This window comes from Hyaena hyaena, unplaced genomic scaffold, assembly GCF_003009895.1.
Source record: "Hyaena hyaena isolate Hyena2069 unplaced genomic scaffold, ASM300989v1 scaffold_128, whole genome shotgun sequence".
In the NCBI taxonomy this organism is placed as follows: Eukaryota; Metazoa; Chordata; class Mammalia; order Carnivora; family Hyaenidae; genus Hyaena; species Hyaena hyaena.
Window position 1 is genome coordinate 1472579 of NW_024080760.1, and position 20162 is coordinate 1492740.

General features: G+C 47.4%; 1 protein-coding gene across 27 annotated transcripts in view; it reads left to right on the forward strand.

Moving 5' to 3' along the window:
- The window catches only part of TCF7L2 (transcription factor 7 like 2), a 198775-nt gene that overhangs the window by 117138 nt on the left and 61475 nt on the right, over positions 1–20162 (forward strand). For 9 of the 27 annotated variants that reach the window (XM_039237592.1, XM_039237585.1, XM_039237590.1 and 6 more), the window contains one exon: positions 7349–7492. The exons of 16 other annotated variants lie outside the window; for them this stretch is intronic. In XM_039237592.1, the coding sequence (XP_039093523.1) occupies positions 7349–7492 (144 nt within the window). The remainder of the gene's footprint in view (positions 1–7348; positions 7493–20162) is intronic. 2 more of the 27 variants (XM_039237586.1, XM_039237606.1) reach the window with 1 other exon arrangement.

The following is a 20162-nucleotide window of genomic DNA, read 5'->3' on the forward strand; positions in this document are numbered from 1 at the left end:
CTGCGCCCAAGTCGGACTCTTAACCCACGGAGCCACCCAGGTGCTCCCATGAGCTGTGTTGGTTTTTAAGGAGAGGATTGGCTGGTAGACAGCACAGGTGCTAGTCAGCCCTTCCCCGGCATCCTGGAGCCCACGTGGTGCTGCTCAGGGTACAAGGTGGCATGATATGGACCCGCATTCCTTCCCGAAGGCTGATCTGGGACAAGGAGCCTCCCTGTAGCAGGAATCTCATTAAAGGCACAATATTAGATATCTTCCATTAGCTGGATTCACACAGCTTCCTGCAGCCTGTGGTTCTTGGACGTGAGCTTCTGCCTCTCGCTCCTCCCTAGCAGTCGTTGTTGGGTAAGGCAGCTGGGCTGAGGTTTTACGTCTACCCTTGTGATCAACTCCTGTTCTTTCAAAGTTAATTGCTGAGCATGGTTTTTTCTTGAGCCCCCTGGCATTTTGTTTGTCCGGAGAGATGACATGTTTAGGGCCAGGGACTCTCAGATCCCTATGCGGATAATGGATGTGGGGGCTGATTGCAGGGAGAAGCCTCACTTTCCGTGTGCTGGGGTCACCGCGGAACCTCATTGTCTGCGGAAGCAGATGGGAGCGACGTACTGGCACCCTGCTAGCGTCTGGCTTTCCAGGGAATGGGGTGGCCTCGGAAAGGACTTCACTGAGCGTTCCAGCAATGTTTGTTAGAACTTCATTTTTTTTACGTCCCATGGCTAATTTACCAATATTAAGGTTAGCCATTTGAAATTACTACCTTATGTCCCAGGAAAGCCTTGGCCTTCACCTAAAACAAACTCTTTTGGTGTTAATACCAGCTGAAAAATAAAAGTATCTCCTTTATTCAAAATTACCTAAGTAAGTTATTTTTACTTTATCCTGAACTCTTTAATAAACTTTTATTTTTTTAAGGTTTATTCATTTTGAGAGAGAGAGAGAGAAAGTAGGGAAGGTGCAGAGAGAGAGGGAGACACAGAATCCAAAGCAGTTTAATGAACTATTTTATACTCACTTTCCCTTTATTGCTTATGATACTGTAATGAAAAAACATATATATGTTTTATTTCCAGCTTCTCAATGTTTATTATTTCCAAGTATTTTTTTCCTCCCAGGAACCAAAACAGGTTGGCAAAATTTTCTTTTAACCAATAAGCATCTTTTGAAATGATGCTTCAAATCCCCATTCGTGATACCATATCCCTAGAATATTTTTCTGGGCCATGTGAAGCTTTTATCTCGTAAAGACAGCTTTATTGTCCACGTGTTGCCTTTTCTCCTTGGATAGATATAACTTTCTAAAGTAACTGTCCCCTCTTGTTATATAATGGCCATGTCCAGAAATTCAGGCACAATGGATTTGTACTTAGAGCCCTTTGAGGACCTCATGCGTTTCCCTCCTGTGTTCTGCGAGCCCTGTAGAATGGGAGCATATGTTGGTGGCAGGCAGGGTCCTTAGAAGGCACCCTCAAGTGACGTGACAAACCGAGCCTCAGAAACGCAGGGCACACGGCTAGCTAGCGGGGGATGGCAGTGACTCCGAGGCCCTGCGTCTTTCTGTGCTGGGGTGGAGAAGAGGTGATCCGTGCTCCGTAAAAAGCTGAGGGTAGGGATGCACCTGGCATTGATTTCTTCGGTGTCCGTCCTATTTTGCTTTTCAGTTGGATCATGGTCTTTCTCACTACAGTGTGGTCCCTGAGGGTCAAGGCTGACTTCATTTCTCCATCCCTTGAATGTAGGGATAGTGATCATGATTTACCCCATGCCAGCTCCGAGCAGGGTGGCTCAGAGACACTTACAACGGCACCGGAAGAGTCTCAGTCCGTGACAGGCCACTAGCCATTCCTGACTGTAGGCCGTTGTCTTCCATATTCGATGACACCTGCCTCCCTCTGCATGCATGCAAGTATATGCACATGTGCCCACACATGTGCACCTGGCGTAGACGCTCACACTTTGTTACTCACATACGCTCACAGTTTTGAAACATAATCATGAACAAAAGATGTTACTTTCCACCTGCCACGTCAGCGATCGTGTCATGGTCTGGCTTTACCTTGAATGACAAAAATGGTGGCTTGTTTGTGGCTCTGATTACAGTTTTCTCTGCATCTGTGTTAGGTTGTTTGACAATATATTTCAAACGTAATTAGTTCCCACCAAAGTTACCTCACCTTCAAGAGGTGAGAATTATTGATGGAGTTTAACGCTAGAACAGCGTGACCTGTGCAGACCTGAACTCTCTTTCCAAGGTCACGAATGTGTACGTTGGCTTTGCTTTATCTGGTTGGACGGTTGGATAGAAGGTGTCCTTATTTTCTGGTGTCCTTGTTTGTATGCATATGTTATTATGTGAATCCGTGATGAAGAGAGATGAGGATTTTACCTTCTTCACAATTAAAAAAAAATGTCATTTTGCCAGTTTGCTTCTTTAATGGAATGGCTCTTGCCAGTGCTTTTCTCTCAAGCGGATTTCTTATTCCTCCAAAGATGCTGCAGTTACAAAAATACAATTCTTCCATGGTCTACATAGAACCCTGAACTCCCAGTTCTTAAAGTCTGGGGTTTGCTTTGTTCTTTTCTGTGTAGTCCTGGCCTGGTCCTTTTATGTCTAGACGTAGACATTTAAAATAAAATCATAAAAGAATTTGATTACATGATTTCTAAGACCGATTTCATTTCACACTTCTGGTTTCTTTTAGAGACCCACAAATAATCCTTTTGCTCTTGCTTGGGAGAGAAAGCACAGAAAAAAAAAAATACAACCCAGATATAGTAGGGTGAAACAGAACTGATAGGTGTGTGCGTGTGTGTAAGGAGGTTAATTGTAAGGCCGACGTGATTATGAAGACAGGCAAGTCCCAAAATCTGTAGTTGGGAAGCTGGAGACATGGGGAGCTTATGATGGAGTGCAGTCTGCTTTTGAAGGCCTGGGCACCAAGAGAGCAGATGCTGTCGTTCATGTCCAGAGGCTGGCAGGCTTGAGACTCCAGAAGAGCTAAGGTTGCAGTGTGAGTCTGACGGCATAGAAAACCTGATGCTCCATTTGAAGGCAGCCAAACTAGAAGGAGGAGTTCCTTCCTCCTCCTTTAGCGGGGAGAATCAGCCTTTTGTTACGCAGGCCTTCAACTGATTGGATGAGGCCCACCCACATCATTACAGAGAGCATCCGTTTTATTTAGTCTGTCAGTTTTCACGTGGAACTTGTCCTGAAACCCAGAAACACTCAGAATAACGTTTGAGCAAGTATCTGGGCACCGTGTGGCACAGTCAGGTCGACACATAAAATTAACGACTACATCAAACTTTTCAGAGACAGAATTTAAAACTTCTGTCTTCTTCGTTCTAAGCGGTGGGCTCACAATTGTCCCAACAGCCAAAAGCAGCTCTTGGCCAAATTGGGTCTGAATAACATTATTTCATACAAAATCTTTATCTCGGGAGGCTTTCATGTTTTTTCTGGTTTTTGTTTTTTTAAATGCTTTTCAGCTCCTTCTACACTCCTTTCTTTTTTATTTTTCCTGGCAAAGCAAATTGTACTTTCTAGCTCATTGGGTTCCATTCTGCTGCATTAATATTTGAATGTTGCCCAACCACTTGTTGAAGGACCTATAAGCTCATAAAGAAACAAAATAGTAGAATACACAGATACCGCCACAACTTTTTTGGAGACACATCTTGATTCTTGACTCGTGTGGCCGTGGCCCAGAACTGGTCAGCACACCGTGTAATCAGGTGCTGAGTCACCAGTGGGAATGAAAGCCACCACCCGCTCCGCCTGCCTTCTCTCCTAACATGCCCCAGCTTCATGCCTTCACCTTCTCCAGACGCAACGCGTCTTTTGAAATCCTCTGTCACAAACAGGCGGTGCCTCTGGAGAGAGCTGGGAGGCCCATCTGGTGCCGTTCTATGTTCATTGCTCCTGCTTTCTGAACACCACATCTTAGGCCAGCGTAGCCCGGGACCTCGGAGGCACTAGGGGAGCAGGAGGGCCAAGCGCCAGTTCCCGTAGGTGTTGTCGTTCAGGGCCCCTCTCCCTGTCCCAGGCTGCGAGCCACATTCATTCTTATTTCAAAAAGGGCCGGGTGCCTGTTCCAAAATACCGCCTTAGAACAGTCTCCTCATCGTAGCAGGAACATGAAACTCACGAGGCCTTCACTTACTTTTCCTGAAGTGTCTCCAGTTCTTTCCACATTACCCCTTGATTTGTGAATGGACAGTTATTGAGGTCACCAGTCTGACTATGGTGACTAGACTACTCCAGTCAAGATGCCTCTTTCTTTCTTTCTTTCTTTCTTTCTTTCTTTCTTTCTTTCTTTCTTCCTTCCTTCCTTCCTTCCTTCCTTCCTTCCTTCCTTCCTTCCTTCCTTCCTTCCTTCCTTTCTTCCTTTCTTTCTTTTTTTTAGAGAGAGAGACAGCGTGAGCAGGGGAGGGTCAGAGAGAGAGGGGGACACAGACTCTGAAATAGGCTCCAGGCTCTGAGCTGGCAGTCAGCAGAGAGCCCGATGCGGGGCCCGAACCCACGAACCGCGAGATCATGACCTAAGCGAAAGTCGGACGCTTAACCGACTAAGCCACCCAGGCGCCCCTCAAGATGCCTCTTTCACTCGCTCACTCTCTGTCTCTCCCCAAACCCAACCCAAACTGGTCTGAGCAAAATAAGTGTATTGACCCCAAACTCCTAACTAAAAAGGACATAGGTATCATGCATCAGGTATGGCTGGATCCAGGGTCCCATTTACCAAGACACCATTTCTCTCCTTGGCTCTGGGCTGATGTCACCTCATGATGGCAGGTTGAAGTCCAGAGGGATCTTACCTTCCCCCATAATTCTGAGCCAGTGGTTTTGGACAGGGATGTGATATGCTGAGTACAGCCGGACTGAGGGCTGCACCCCAAACCACATGGCTTGAGAGTTGAGGTTGTATCTCCTGAGTAAGTCAAGGGTACTGGTACCAGAGAAAGCATGAATGGATGTGGAGCAGAAAACTCAGTGGACGCCCGCTTTCCAATCCTTAGGATCTGTTGATGACTTATATGTTTATTGAGGGGAGATTCGGCTAGAGCTGTTTCTCAGCATAAAACGATTGTGTAGCTGTGTGTACATTTGAATTTGTTTAGAAGCCGGTTTCTTACCCTCCAAAATTTGAAGTGGCTTAGAAGACTTTAGTTCATGTCAAAAGATTGGAAATGAACATTTAAAGAAACGAGAAAAAAAGAAAAGCTGGGTACGCCCAGAAGATAAGGAAGGAATAAGAGATAATGTCACACATTTCAAAGCTAGGAGCTCCTCCAGAATTGGTTGAAATGACCTGCAGATTAAGCTTTGAGGTTCCTAGGAACAGCAGATCTAGGTTTTAGATGGAGGGGTGTGTGCGTGCGTGTGTGTGTGTGTGTGTTGTGTCTGTGTAATATGTCCTCATAAGCACAGGTCCCTGTGGGAGTATAGACCCGAGGGAAGGCCATGAGAAGACAATAAAGATGCTATGGTCTATGGTAGCCTTAGATACACTTCTTTCCCAGACTCCTCTGGGGCACTTGCCCTTGGGGGTGTTGCCTCTTCGCTCTCAGCGCCGTTGTTAGAAGACAGAGCGTGCAGACAGGGATTTCATCCCCCAGATTGCTGGGTCCCTTCCAGGATCAGTTGGAGGGTTAAACCGTGTCACCTCTGGTGGGAGACAGTAAGGTGAGTCACCACTGTGACAAGGCAGAATAAGATTACCTTGGTTGTAAAGCTGGGCCGATCGTGAAAATGGACTCCTGCTTGCCTGATGACTCACGTCCCTGTTTACAAAGGAGCGCCGTGGGGAAGTGCAGAGTGGGGCGTTCTGTTTCCCCGAGACCTCTGGGCACGGGCAGCCAGGGCTCCCTCTGGGAGCTCGGGCTGCCCTTTCTGGGGGGCAGACCTTGGGGCTTCTGGCAGTGATAACTTTCCGAGACGAGGCAGGGACAGCCGCACGCAGCTAGGACCCTGGAGCAGCGCCAGCTTGCAGGCCATGCGGCCCCTGCCCATTCAGGGAGTTCATGTGGCTTTGGGATGGTTTTAGTCCACCTGGGCGCTCCCCCGCCCCCCCCCGCCCCCTACTGTAGGAGGACCAGGTAATATGGTGGCCATGTAAATTGTTTTGGAAATACGGTGGCTGTTTATAGAATTCGTCCTTTATTTCCATCGATTTGCTGTCTCCCAGTCTTTAGCATCTGTTATGCTCATTCTGCTGCTATTTGATGAAATCAGAATATAAGATACTAGGTTTTGTGTTCAGTTCTGTCTCATGCTCTTAGTCCTGAATTCTGTTATTCAGGATGAAGAAGGGTGAAGAATTTATTGATGGCATTTTTTTCTTCATATAAACCCTTTTAAAAACTGGAGTAGAGAAGTCATCACATCCATACAAAGGGCATAGACATTTTCCTTTTGAAAAGACAATCAGAATGCCATTTCTTTGTTGCGAAATAGCCCTTCTTGGACCCCGGGTCTCTTTCTGCCCCTAATTTCTCTCTCCCGTTAACAGAGTAGGTGGTAAATGTCTGGACAGGCGAACGAGTCTACACAGCAGCACCATGAGTCGACCGAGACCTGGTCCATATTCCCCTTCTGCCATGTACTAGCTGTGTGACCTTGGGCATGCTCCTTAACGTCTCTGAGTCCGTTTCCTCCTCTGTAAGATGGGCATGACGACACCTACCTCACAGGGTGGTTGTGAGGAGTTGTGGGACAGGGTGCACACTCCTGTCTAAAGCCCCTAACAGAGTAGGCAGTCAGGGAAACCATGCTCATGATGGGCGCCAGCCAGGCTGAGATTCAGTACAGCACCCACTTCTTGGGCACACATACTTGTGTGCTGTCAGATCTGTTCCAGGGGCCCAAGGATGTCAGTGTGGGTGTCTCTCTCCAGAAATGGTAGTCCGGCAGAGGAGAAGGTGACTAGACAGATCCCCAGATAGCTCTGGTATTGGGTGGGGCCGTATGTAATTGCAGTTTTGTAGGGCAGAACTATCAGCAGCACCATATGGTTAAATTCATAGAAGATTCAGTAAGGTAAGTTGAGTGAGAGAGAGAGAGTGAAGCTGCTGGCCAGCTGGCTCAGGGCAAGGAGCAGCCGCGTCCGCTGGGGGAAGGATGGGCAGAGGTGGGGACAGCGGGAAGGGATGTCTTTAAGATGTTGCTAGAGGGAGCCTCAAGCCGGAAGGCAGGGAGGTGGAAGAGTCCTGGGGTTGCATTGGGAACCGTGCTTGGAGTTTGTGCAGAAGTTTGGGTTAGGGAAGCAGGTCAGGCTGGGGGCCGCGAATGCCTGGGTAACCGCGTCCCCTCCCTCCCGAGCCTCACTCTGTCCCCCTTTCTTCCTGGCAGCAGCGCCCCCTCCCTTGCTGCACTCAGGGACATGACTGTCAGCACCTCTACCCCCCCTCAGACTTCACTGTCAGCACTCAAGTCTTCAGGGACATGAAAAGGAGCCACTCCCTACAAAAGGTTGGGGAGCCCTGGTGTTTGGAGGTAGGTCTCGGAGCAGAATGACGGTATGAGATGAGCTAGCTCTGAATCAAAACCACCTGCCCAAAGTTTACCCCTCGCTAGGGCAGGGCGCATTCGCCACGGCCCCTGAGTTCCCTCCAGGCTGCCGTCACGTGGTCCGGTGCCGTGATGTCTAGGGTGTTCTGATCACTGATAGGTTTCCCACAGCCGTAAGAACGCCAGTTTACAAGGAGGGTGGAGGGTGGTGCACCCGTGAACCCAAGGTGCCGGCTCCCGGTAAAGGCTGCCTGGCCCACTGTCACGGGCAGCTTCCGCGATGAGCAGTATGTTATCCCGTTAGACTTGACCCCCAGGAAGTAATTTCCTGGGACGTTTCACAGCTCCCAGGGCAAGAGAAGTTATTACCTCGACTTTGCCTTTGTTCTTAGTTATTTAGAACTTATAGATTTTCTTGTAGAATTCAGGACGCTGGGAAGAGCTCAGTCCTCTGCAGTGATACCTTCCCGAGGCAGCTGTGAATGGCTTGCCTCGCAGCTGTGGTTGTCCAAGGACAGGAAGCATTGTTAATTTCTTTTAAATAATTCAATACTATGTCAATACCTCACATTGCTCCATGCTCGGGAGTGACAGTTCTCTTCAAATTAGTAGTCTCAAAGCATAAAGACCATGTAGAACATTCTTTCATTCTCAGAAAAGCGAAAGGCAATGCAGATAAAAAAATTTTAAGTAACTCTTTAGACCTAAATGGCAAATGATTTTGTATTAATGCTAGTTTTTTTTTTTTTTTAAAGAAAAGTGAGAAAGAGCCACTTAATGAAACTTCTATCTTCTAAGAACATTTATAGCATACCTACTATGTGCTGGGTGCCGTGTTGGGGACCCCGGGGACAGAGAACAGCCCTAGGGGTAGAGTGATGTGTAACACGTGTGCGTGTATCTTGCCTTCAGAGAGAGAAAAAGTGTACTAACTACTTTTACAGGCTTGTTTTCATGTAAGGAGTAGTAAACAGCCCTTGAAGGGAACGAAAGGTAGAGATAGAGAAGGAAGGAACATGTAGAGGTAGAGAAACATATAGAAGAAAATATAACCACCCACAGTCTTTTTGCCGATTTATAAACCCTTAATATTTGGGTGTGTTTCTTTCCCGTCATCCCTATGTTGAAACTTTAAAAATGTTCCACAGACTAGGAAGTACTTTATAGTTTTGTATCTTCTTCTCACTTGACCCAACACCAAGGGTGTCTCTGCACACTATGGCGTGTCTTAAATCTGGTTAGTAACTCCATGTGTTGGTGTCTTGCGGAAACCTGCCTACGGGATGGCCCCCGCTTTGGCCAGATGTAAGTAAAACTGAAGATGTTTCTGGTCTCTTTGGAAACCCCCTCTTGTCCGCCTGTGATGGTGGCTGTACTCCCATTTCCTGGGCCCTTGAACGCGTGAGGCCCGTGTTCTTTACTGGGTCTGGGTGGGACAGGACAGGGAGGCCTCCCTCTGCGTGACAGCCCACGGCCCGAGCGAAGCCTTTTCTCAGCAGCCCCTCCCTGGCCCAGGTTTTAACGAGTGTAGCTGGATGACAAAGCCACACCGCACATATTGCTCTTCCTCTACCAGCGCCTGGCAAATGGTAACTCATTAATCTTTGGTCAGAGTTATGAGGTAGATAAAGGAGAAGCAGGCACCCATTTTGAGTATGAGGAAAATGAAACAGAAAGACGCGGTTTCTTCCTTATAAGTTGAGATCTGCAGGCACCGGTTAGATCTCTGATGCCAGGGACGGGTCATACCTCAGCTGTGCCCTCAGGACCCAGAAACACCTTCTGGGGCAGGCCCCGATATGCCCTGCCTCCAGGATTGGGTCTACAGCTCTAAATCATGAATAGGCCAGACACACAGACCCCACTCATGGGCTGTGGGAACTGCGGCAAGTTACCCAGCTGCTCTGTGCCTCAGTTTCTCTGCCAGCCAAGGGGGACTCACATGGGGGCTGCTCGTGAGCATCCAGTGAGCGGAAGCATACAGCGTGGGGCTTGGCCAGAGCTGCTGGCGTCTGGTACAGACACTCGGGATTCTGGGGGAATCACATCCTGAGAGTGTGTGTCCGTGCGATGGGCATGCTTTGCCGTAGATGTTTTCACGGAAGCCAGTTAGGTATTATTTGCAGGACTCACTGCTTCAGAGTTTGGGGTGCGATCCGAAAACCCCAGCGTGGCCATGCTCGAGGTGGCTCTGGGTCATCACAGCAGAAACCCACCCCAGAGTGGAGTTAGAAGCAGGGGACTCCTGGGCCGCTTAGTTGGTTAAGCATCTGACTTCGGCTCAGGTCATGATCTCACGGTTCATGAGTTTAAGCCTGGCTTTGGGTGAGTTCTGTTTCTGTCTCTGTCTCTTTCTCTCTCTCTCTGCCCCTTGTGGGATTCTCTATCTCCCACTCTATCTCTGCCCTAGCTCACTTGCGCCCTCTCTCTCATAGGATTGAGTCCAGCGTTCCCTCCCCTCTGTTGGCAAGGGGCTTCACCCCTCTGTGACACACTCCGTGTGTCTGTAAGAGGGAATGGGGGTGGCATTACCTGCCCCATCTGCCTCGCCAGGGGCAACTACCAAGATCCTGGGAAATACTGACCAGAGTGAGATCCAACACAGCGCCTCCTACGGGCCAGGCGCTTCCTGTAAGCCCTGAGCTTTCAGTTAAGTCTTCAGAACCCGATGACACCCCTAAGAGGGGCACGCGTGATCCCGTTTTGCAAGCGAGCCACAGGGAAGTATAGCAGCTGCCGAGGACCATACGGCACGGGGCGTAACCTTAACACCGCTGTAAATGAGGACCATGGCAGCAGTCCACGGTCAGAGTCTTCCATACCCACCATCTTCCACTTGCTGAAGAACATGTGTCGGGTCCTATTCAGCACTCTCCCTTCGCAGGGGCTGGGAGGAAGCTTTTGACTCAGGACATTCGAAGTCACCTCGCGTGGCTTTGCGGCATTTACCAGTGCCACACTCAGGATACTTTCTACCCCAGCCATATTTAACCTTCAGAATCTCTTCCCTCTCTTTCCTTGCTTGCAAGGCGGCTGGAGTCTATCACTTCGGCCCTCTCCTCCAGGGAATTAAAGCTGGTAGACCAACTGAGTAATTATGACTAAGAAAATCAATATTCACCTGGGCAGGCATGAGTCACTTCTTTCTAGTTAGCTATTCACATACCTTTTAAAGCTCGCCACACGGTCATTACACTGGGGCCATTAACATGTCTAATAGTGACCATAATAGGGCAGGACCCATGGCATAAGTACATTCAGATAAGAACGAATGTTTTTCCTGTAATTGCGAAGTTAGTCCTGTTTTCACGGAAATGCTCGCAAGCAACCTTTTAAAAAGTTCTTTGTCTGAATCCTTCCCTCATTCTCTGCTTTCCTCTTTTCAGGGGTTGTATAGATTTTTCCTGATCACTGGTGGGACGAACAAGATGGCAGACTCTGTCCCTTGGATGTTTTGAGTCACCTGCCTTTTTTGCTAGTGTTGAGCCATTTTTATTTCATATTTTGGGATATGGGAGGGAGGGAGCATGTGTGAGTGCATGTGTACTGGGGGCGCATTATTATTATAGCTGGTGCTTATTAATCTCTCAACTTAACACATTTAAAGAAAAAAAAAAGACGCCTGCTAACTTTGCAAAGCTAGTCGCACAGACAGGGAGTGAACCATTTTGGTGAGGAGGAAACGAAACTTTTCTTAGGTTTATTAGACCACATCCTATAAATCTGTGGCTTATTATACGTCTGATTTCTAAAAAGGATGGCATCACAGCTGAAGTTTTATTTTTGCTTATTAGTCACTGAGACAAATATAGATATTGCTTCATTTCCTTCGTATTCTATTTTTCAAGACATGTATGGAAAATCTGGATTTATACAACAAAGTACATTAGAAGGGAAGTATTTGCTTTATTAAATCTCTGCATTCTAAGTTTGCAAGCATTCTGTTAAGCTGGAATGTTTACATTGTCTTCTCACTCCTGATTACATAGAGAGGGAGTGAGAAGACAATACAAGTACCTCCCAAATCCAAGTTAATACTGTGATAGACATCCTTCTGGTCTTTCTCAAAAGGTGTGTTTTAAAAATCATAGGCGGGCCCCCCACCATATTGTATGCAGTTGTTTTCTGTTTATTTTACGTCTCTGGCAATGGAAACACTTGACTCTGTGTGATGTGTGCCTGGAAGATTCTTTGTAAAAGTTTTCATGGTTGTGCATTCTAGATGTGGGTATCCCTTAACATGCTTAGTCATGGCCCCATGCAAACAGACTGTCGCTAGAATTCCACTGTTACAGGGCAGTGGTATCTCACACGGGAGCGGATGTGAGTTGGACATTCCATAGTGTCCTCATGATGTACGTGACCCATAGCCTCGTGTATACGGCCCCGGACCATTCTGTGCCAGTGGGCCAATAAGTTCACCCCCCGGGCCAGATTCATTCTCAGGGTAGGGTCGCTAGTGGGACCACCCATATTATTTTGTTGCTTCCTCTTTCTCTCATTCTCTATTTGCAAAGCTTCCTATTGAATTCCTCTACGTTCAATGCATGCATGGATTTCCTCTACCCATTCATTGCCCCAGTAGTAGAAATGGACACTGTCATGCCTAACGGAAATTTCTAATGCCTCAGTGGAATCTCATTCCCAGCGCATCATGATGTAGCCTGTTTCCTACGTGACCCAGCTTGGACACAACTTGCACGGGGAAGACAGGCCCAGAGTGAGAAAGGATCATTTTAGGCCCTAGTTTCCCAAGTTGTTTGCCATTCCTTGGACTGGATGCTGGGAATGCTATTCTTTTCACTTCTTACTCCTTCCCACCCCGAGGAGGCTGGTCTCCACAGTTGGAAGCCCAGGCACACCGAGTGCACGGAAGTCCTCCAAGGAGCTCCCCTCTGTGGAAGGTTCAGGTGTCCCCTGCCCTGTGTCCCCGCCTCTTGGGCTGCCCCACATCCGCTGCGACACCATGGGCTGTATCACGGCTCTTATCTTTGTGGCTACCTCCTTTTCCCTATTCCTTTGAGTCACATGTTTTCTTTGCATCTCGTGTGACAAAGGTCATTAATAGAGAAGACTTGGCTTTTGATGCATGACATGTTATCACCCACACAGTGATCCTCCCCTTTTGTAATTCTGTGAGGCAGCAGATCACTTTTTAAAGGGCTAAAGTGTGTCAAGGGAGAGTTGAAATTAGCCTTAAGATTTTTTTTATTTCTTACACGCCTCCCCCCCCCCCCCCATCAAATGACTTGGTAGTTGAAGAGAGGGAGTGGATGCTTTACATTAACATTTGTGACCTTACCTGTCACATCAGTCTGTGTCGTCTCTCTGCTTTAGTCTCTGCTTCTCGGAGTGCTGCTATTGGTGTCTTTAATGACGTCAGTGAGGTAGCTGCATGGACACTGAGAACAGATAGGACCCGTAGTTTAGCCCAGGCTCTGGAGCTGCATTTATTCATTTTTATTGGGCAGTTATTGTCAGGTAGGCAAAGGAGGAGGTCTCCGCTTTCATCCTTCCTCGTCAGGCCAGTCCTATGCACGTTATTCAGAAGGTATTAATTACCTCAGCTGCTGCGAGCTTAGCGAGAGGCAATACTAGGAAATAGATTGGTTTTCCTCCTTTATTTCACACACTGCCAGCTTTCTCCATTGCATCTCCGAAAGTGCCCTTTCAAGAGTGTTGCATTAAGAAAATGTAGTAGTGAAAGGCCCTTTTTTTTTTTTACCCCCTGTTTTGGTTTATTTCAGGGAGGAAGGTGATAGGAGTGGCCTCAGATCTTTCATGGGCCAGGTTCAGGTTCAGGTGTTAGCCATCCTTCCATGGCGGCCCTCTCTTCCGTCAGTTGCTGGCCCCCTCTGCTGGAGCTGAAAATGAGGAAGGAGGTGGCCTTTGCACAGCCACGGAGTTAACTCTGCTAGAAACCTTCTAGGACCCATGTGGCCGTCCGTGAGCTCAAGCACGTGACTGGGGCCATGCCACCCAGCGCGAGCGCGCAGTCACCACGGTCACCGGGGCAGCAGGCGAGAAACCTTTCTCTCCGGGTTTAAAGGTCTAAAGAAGAGGAGTGTTCATGGCCAGAGTGAAGGTTTCTGTTCAGGGGAGTCTGTTCCTTCCCTTGTGGGAAGGAACTAAAGTCACCAGAGAAAGAAGAAGGAGAGCGGCAAGGGAGGCGGGGGTGGGGGGTGAATCAGGGTGACGGAAGGGTGCACGGCTGCCCCACTCGGTGTATTTCCCAGGCCTGCGGCCACCTGTCTGCCCAGCTCTGCCGCAGCCCCGCCCCTTGGCCTTGGCCTTTTGCTGCTTAGTCAGGCAAACTTTGCTGGTGGCACAGAGTGTTGGGTTGAACATGAGCTAAGAGGCTGGGGGCAGAGGGACCAGGGGGACTTCCGGTCACTGCTGCTCGGCCTGGCTCCCCATGCTGGGGTTTCCAGCAGGCCTGGTGGTTCTCCGGGAGCCGGGGTAACAGGTGACAGGTCCCATCTTCCCGGGAAATGAGGAGGAGCCCCTCCACCAGAAAGTAGAAGACATTGGTTACCATCTGGAAAGACATCCAGTGTGTTGGGTTGTTCACAATTCCATCGCTTGGATGTTTCTCTCCTCTGGTGGCCGTTTTTTCCAGAAGGCATGAGAAGGATGGCTGGAGGTGAGCAGAGGAGAAGATCACTTGTCACATCTTCTTCAGAAATGCATCTGTCCCCAAGGGAAGTGGGGCTTCTCTGTGCCTGTGGCTCTCCTGATACACGGTTATGTTTGCTCCTAAATGGAACGGGACCTCCTTTCTCCTTGGCCCTGTCCGGCTTTGGACACAGCATGTACTCAGATCGGGTTCCGGTACTGAGCTTTTTACTCATTGGAGTCGTGCTTGGTTGGGCCACCTGCAACTGTCCATTCTTCAGTCTTGTGCTTTTGTGCCCCTGATTTTGGGTCTAGTGACCAGGTTTCTTTTGAGATGTAGGATTTAAAAATAAGAAACTAAGTAAATAAATAAACACACACACCACACACGCACACACACATACACACCTCACACACACATAGCTTACCCTTGAACAACATGGGTTTGAACTGGATGGGTCCACTTATATGTTTCGTTTTTTTTTTTTTAAATAAGTCTAGTACAGGACTGTAAATGTATTTTCTCTTCCTCACAGTTTTCTTTTTTTTCCTTAAAATTTTTTTAAACTTATTTTTGAGTGAGAACACAAACAGGGTGGGGCAGAAACACAAAGGGAGACACAGAATCCGAAGCAGGCTACAGGCTCTGAGCCATCAGTGTAGAGCCTGACACAGGGCTCGAAGTCATGAACTGCGAGATCGTGACCCGAGCCAAAGTCGTATGCTCAACTGAGCCACCCAGGCACCCCCTTTCTCACAATTTTTTTAATGAAGGTTTCTCTTTTGTAGCTTCCTTTATTGTAAGGATATAGTATATAAGACATGTGACATATAAAATATGTGTTAATTGACAGTTTATGTTATCTGTAAGGATTTTGATCCACATTAGGCTATTAGTAATTAAGTTTGGCGGGGGAGACAAATTACAGGTGGATTTTTTTTTAAAGGTTTATTTTGGGGGAGAGGCAGAGAGAGAGAGGGAGAGAGAGAATTTCAAGCAGGCTTCTTGCTCAGCAGATGGATCTCAAGACTATGAGATCATGACCTGAGCCGAAATCAAGGTCAGATGCTTAACCAACTGGGCCCCCCAGGCACCCCCTACACTTGGATTTTTGACTATGTAGGGTTGGTTTTCCTGATTCCTTCCTGTTTGGGTTGTTCAAGGGTTAACTGTATATTAAAATCTATCATCCAACAAAATTGGCTTTTCTTTTGGTCTATATAGTTTCATGAATTTTAGCATAAATCTATATTACCACCACTGCCACCAGATTCAGAACTCCATCACCTTAATACACACCCTTCTGCTAGAGATGTGCCATGGGAAATGTGGGTTTTAGTTTTATAGTTTTTATCATTTGAAAGGTAGCATTGACTTGCTTCATCTCTCTTAGAGAGGTTAATTTTCCACTGTTGGTTATCAGAATCTCCTCCGCTCTGGTCTTTTCTCTGTGCCTCCTTCAGACAAGAGATGTAACCACAACACCTTGCTGGTGAGCTTGTTAGTTATTGACAAGTCTTGGTTGGATTTTCTGATTTTTATACTGGCTGTTTTTGTGTATGTACCTAGTATGCTTTGGGCCACTCTGTGGATTTAGGAGAATTCAAGCTAATTTTGACAGTGACCAAAAAGAAAGTTAACAAAGGATGAAGGATGTATGTTATTGCTAAACATATAGACAGCAACGTGATATGAAACAACTGGAATATTCTGCCTTGAATTATCTCTATTATTCTTCCGTATGTGTCAGGACAGATTATCAAGGTTTCGGCATAATGTGTAAAATGAGGATGGTGCATTTTCTGTAGATTTTGTTGACCCAACGTGGCTCTCCCTTGCTGTCCTCACTTGTGCCATTACTTAGGTGAAACCAGGGATTTTGAGGTGCTTCCGTGATCATTGGTGTCTCCCATCCGGGTCTGTGACAAGCAGGGACACGCACGACAAGGCTGTGGGGGTTCAGAGCTAAAGCTTTCGCAGGGAAGAGTGCAGTGCAGGGCCATGTGCGTGATCAGGATCCTGTGTGAGTGCCTGTCCTCCTCTTGAGAAATGAGCAGAGGTGACCTCCAAGGGGCCCCGCTCAGAGTGTCACACTTGACTGGACAACAGATGATGCCTCTGCCGTGGATTCTGCTGGGGAAGGTACAAGCGATTGTACACATGTAAATTGTGTCATCTAATTCCCGTCTTTGTAATTACTTGGAAACTAGCCATTGGAGCCAGTTGAGACGCGGAAACACGGACCCAGCGCCGAAAACAGAAACTGTAGGGGAAGTGACATCCAGAAACACATTCGTAACTCTCCTCCTGCCTTTCTGGCATCCACAACTGCCCTAGAATCAGGAAAAAGAATTTTAACTGCCTTCTACAAAAGCATCCCGACTTTCCCGGCTCCGCACCCCTCCTGCCGGCCTCTCGCTTGCCAGGCTGAAGAGTGTGGTAGCTTCAGGGCACTGATGATTCAGCTGAGAGGAGCGAGTTGTGCCGATAAGAAACTTGCATTGTCGGGCCACAGATTTCTGTAGCGGAATGACTTCCAGGTGGGAGAAGAGTGAATGGTTTTCACTTAAAGAAGACAGCAACAACAGCACACACGAACAACAGCAACACACACTAACCAAAGCAACACAAGCCTTGGTACCTAGGCAAAACAAGAGGAACAAAGCAGGGTAGAAGCAAGTTGCATTTCTGCATCCGGATCAAAATGATAGGGGACTTGACACAGCTGGCAGTGACATTATTTTCCCACGTGGTGCACGTGTAAGCCTGGGGCCCGGCGCCACAACTCTCCAACTTGCTTCTAGAAGAGCACGCAGAAAGCCCAGCTCCCCTCTGAGAGCACTCGCCATTTGTCTGATTGACGTTGGAAACGTGGTATCATTTCTACAAACACCCACATGAGAAGGTTTATTTATTTTTTTTATTTGGGTGACAGATCTCCTGTTAGGGCACTAAAAGATAAAAGCACTAAATATTTGCTTTAGAGAAACACAGTGAAAGATTCTCTCATCCTCCCAACTGAAAACTGATGGGCTTAGAAAATTCCATTAACCGAATTGACTGTCTGCAGTTAAACTTATTGCCCCCTCCAGGCATGATTAACAAGTGGGGTAGAAAGCAAGGTTGGACAGTGGAGGATTGTACTGGATTCTTTTTCATGTTGAGTGGATCAGGGCCATTTTGTGGAAACTGAGGTCCAAGTTAACCAAAAGAAATTCCTGCCTTCTTCAGTGTTGATCTCCTCCTCCTGGGTTTTTAATAGCACAGTCTTCCCATTGGATTTCCTCTCCATGAAGACGATCTACCTGTTAGTCCGGCTTTCAGGTTTAATGATAAAATTGTCATCCTTACGAGGCTTTTCCTATGAGATCTCTTGCCTCAAAAGAAGAGAGAACGTTCTTTTGGTACATGGTGGGTAGTTACTGCGGACACCGTCATGAAATGATTAGGAGCCTGGGGTCAAGATTCCATGAATGCAAGCCCTGGCTTTGCTACCGGCCAGCCGAATGACCACGTGCATCTTCCTGAAGCCCACCTACTCCTAAGGTTTTCTATTTTGTATATACCTTCGTTTCTTGGGAGTTTCCATGAATCCATGTATATAACACAGATGGCATACATGGGACCTGGGAAACATCTGTCAGCGTTAGCTCTTCCGTATGAATTCCCAGTGGGTATTTTTTAATTCATCTCTTTGGTGGGAAGAAAGAACTCGCCCCCTGGTGGGGCGTGTGGTTTAGTATTAATACTCCCCACCATTTGTTAAAAATCTGCTGTCCTTTGGGGCCTTGGCTCCAGTGTTTCATAATACTCTTGTTTTGCCCTTACAGCTACCCCATGAGAGAAAAATTAATATTGTTCCCATTTTATGTATAAATAAGGTAGTGGTAGCTTATTGAGTGCTTCCTGTATATATCAGCTCTGGTTGAAGTGGTTTGCCTCAAGTAACTCAATTCTTCCACTAGGTAGGTACTGTTTGCCTCATGGTTAAAGAAAGGGAAATTGTGGCACAAAATGTGAAAAAAGAATGTATCCTTGGTTCTGCTGAGAGTCACTGGTTGGGGCTAGGATTTGAAGGCTGAGTCTTCCTATGTTTGCAAAGGCGAGGGGCTCACCTCCCTACTGCACCATCTCCCTCTGTTCTGTAACATGTGCATGGGCCCAGCGCGTCCCTGTCATGGACGGGAGGCATTGAGCAGACACACAGATGCTCTCCAGATCTGCCGGTTTATGATAGTTGGAAAGAAAAATCTTTATTGCCGGAAGTTGTGGCTTCTGAGTCTCTTGGCAATTGGCAGCATAGCTTTTTGTTTTGTTTTGTTTTGTGTGTGTGGTTTTGTTTTTTAAATAATTAGAAACAGTTAGACTCTTGTTACCACCCACGGTAAAAAAATTGCTTGGATCCCACAAATTAAGGAAAAAAATTAGGCCATTTGGTGGCATGATTAAAACAGGTCTTTAAAGAGGAAAGTTTATTTTTGCTGAGCGAGCTTTAGATGTGTAAATGCTGGGGATCCCCTGTTTTTCACCTCCTCCTTTGTCAGAATTCAGAATCAAATCATGGTAAAGGGGACTGCTAAGGAGGGGGGAGGGGTTCTGTATAAGGTGACTCTGGGAAGAAGCCCACATTTCTTTGGTCCTTATTAATGGTATGTCTTTTGTGTGAGTGGGTGTGAGGACCAGAGCATAAAGCATATATTTTGCACAGCGTGTGGTCCTTTGTGCTGCATTCCCCTCCCTGTGATGGTGGGCTAAGTCAGGAGGCAGAGGAAAAGGAGGAGGCTTCCATCATATGGACCGAGTCATGGAAGCGAGAGCGAGACCGGCCTCTTCCCCTAGTCAAGAGACTTTCCCCAGGTCTCAGTGTCCCTGGGACTCTAGGACCGTGCTCTAATTATTCAAGCTGTGCCCCACGTGTGTGCGAATGACATTGGTGCCCTTGCTTGTCTGTGTTGTTCCCCACACTCACACCCTTCTTAAGATTGAGGATGGGCCATGGTCTGAGTTGCTGGCCTTCAGTCAAGTCAGATGTGCTGTTCTTTGGAGATCCTTCACTCCCTCCCATTTCCACCAAAACCTTCCTTGGAGTTTCAAGGCTGTATGTGGTCACATGGGTGAAGGAGCTGATTTCCTAATCCTCATGGGAGCCTAAGGATTTGCCTTTGTGAAGGAAGGAACATCGTGCTGGAGGGGTGTCTGTCTGTGTGTCCCATCTGAAACCACATTGCTTTTGACTTCTCTTCTATGATGATTCCCAGGCAACCCCCTCTTGCCATCCTGATTGTTTTAAATTTATGGGTTGTTGGCAAGCAATATTTTGATGCTATTCTTCTAGCCAGAGGCCAAGATCCCTTGTGGAGCAATGCCTGAATTTAATAGATGTCATCTGGACACCAGGGAGGGGCAGAGAGCAAGCAGACTGGGGAAAAACTCTTAGAAGTAAGATCCTACCCCTAATGCCACCATCTCCCAGCCTTTTTTTTTTTTTTTTTAATCCCTTTCAGGGCAATGCATTCAGAGTGATTGTTTTTGGTGGTGCCACAATATGGACCCTATAATTTTAGGACAAAGGATACAGTGTCATAATGGACTTGCAGACAACCTAAAAAATATACTGTAAGCTCCCCTTTCAACTTAATCTTGAATGTCTCAGCATTATTGAGCCCTACTTCTGGTGTTCTACAGTGCCTGAAGATCTGCCCACATCTTTAGCAGTTTCGGGTGACACTCCAGGAATGCTTATTCTACTCTTCCGGTTGGCTGGGGGCTTGCTTCCCAGGCCAGGTTCTGAGGGAGACCAGACGGTATCATCTCTTTAGCTTGGCAGATGAGGATTAAAGGGGGCCCAGAAGTTACGGAGTGAGGCAGGGATTTCAGCCCCCCACTTATTCGGACGTCAGCCATCTGACTGACAGCTGTCCCAAAGGCCATTCACTTGTCTCTGTAGGACAGGCAGCTGCTGCTTCTGCACACAAATTATGAAAAAGCCTGAAAGACAGCTCTTGTGAACTCTCCGGGTAACACAGCAGAGACACTAGC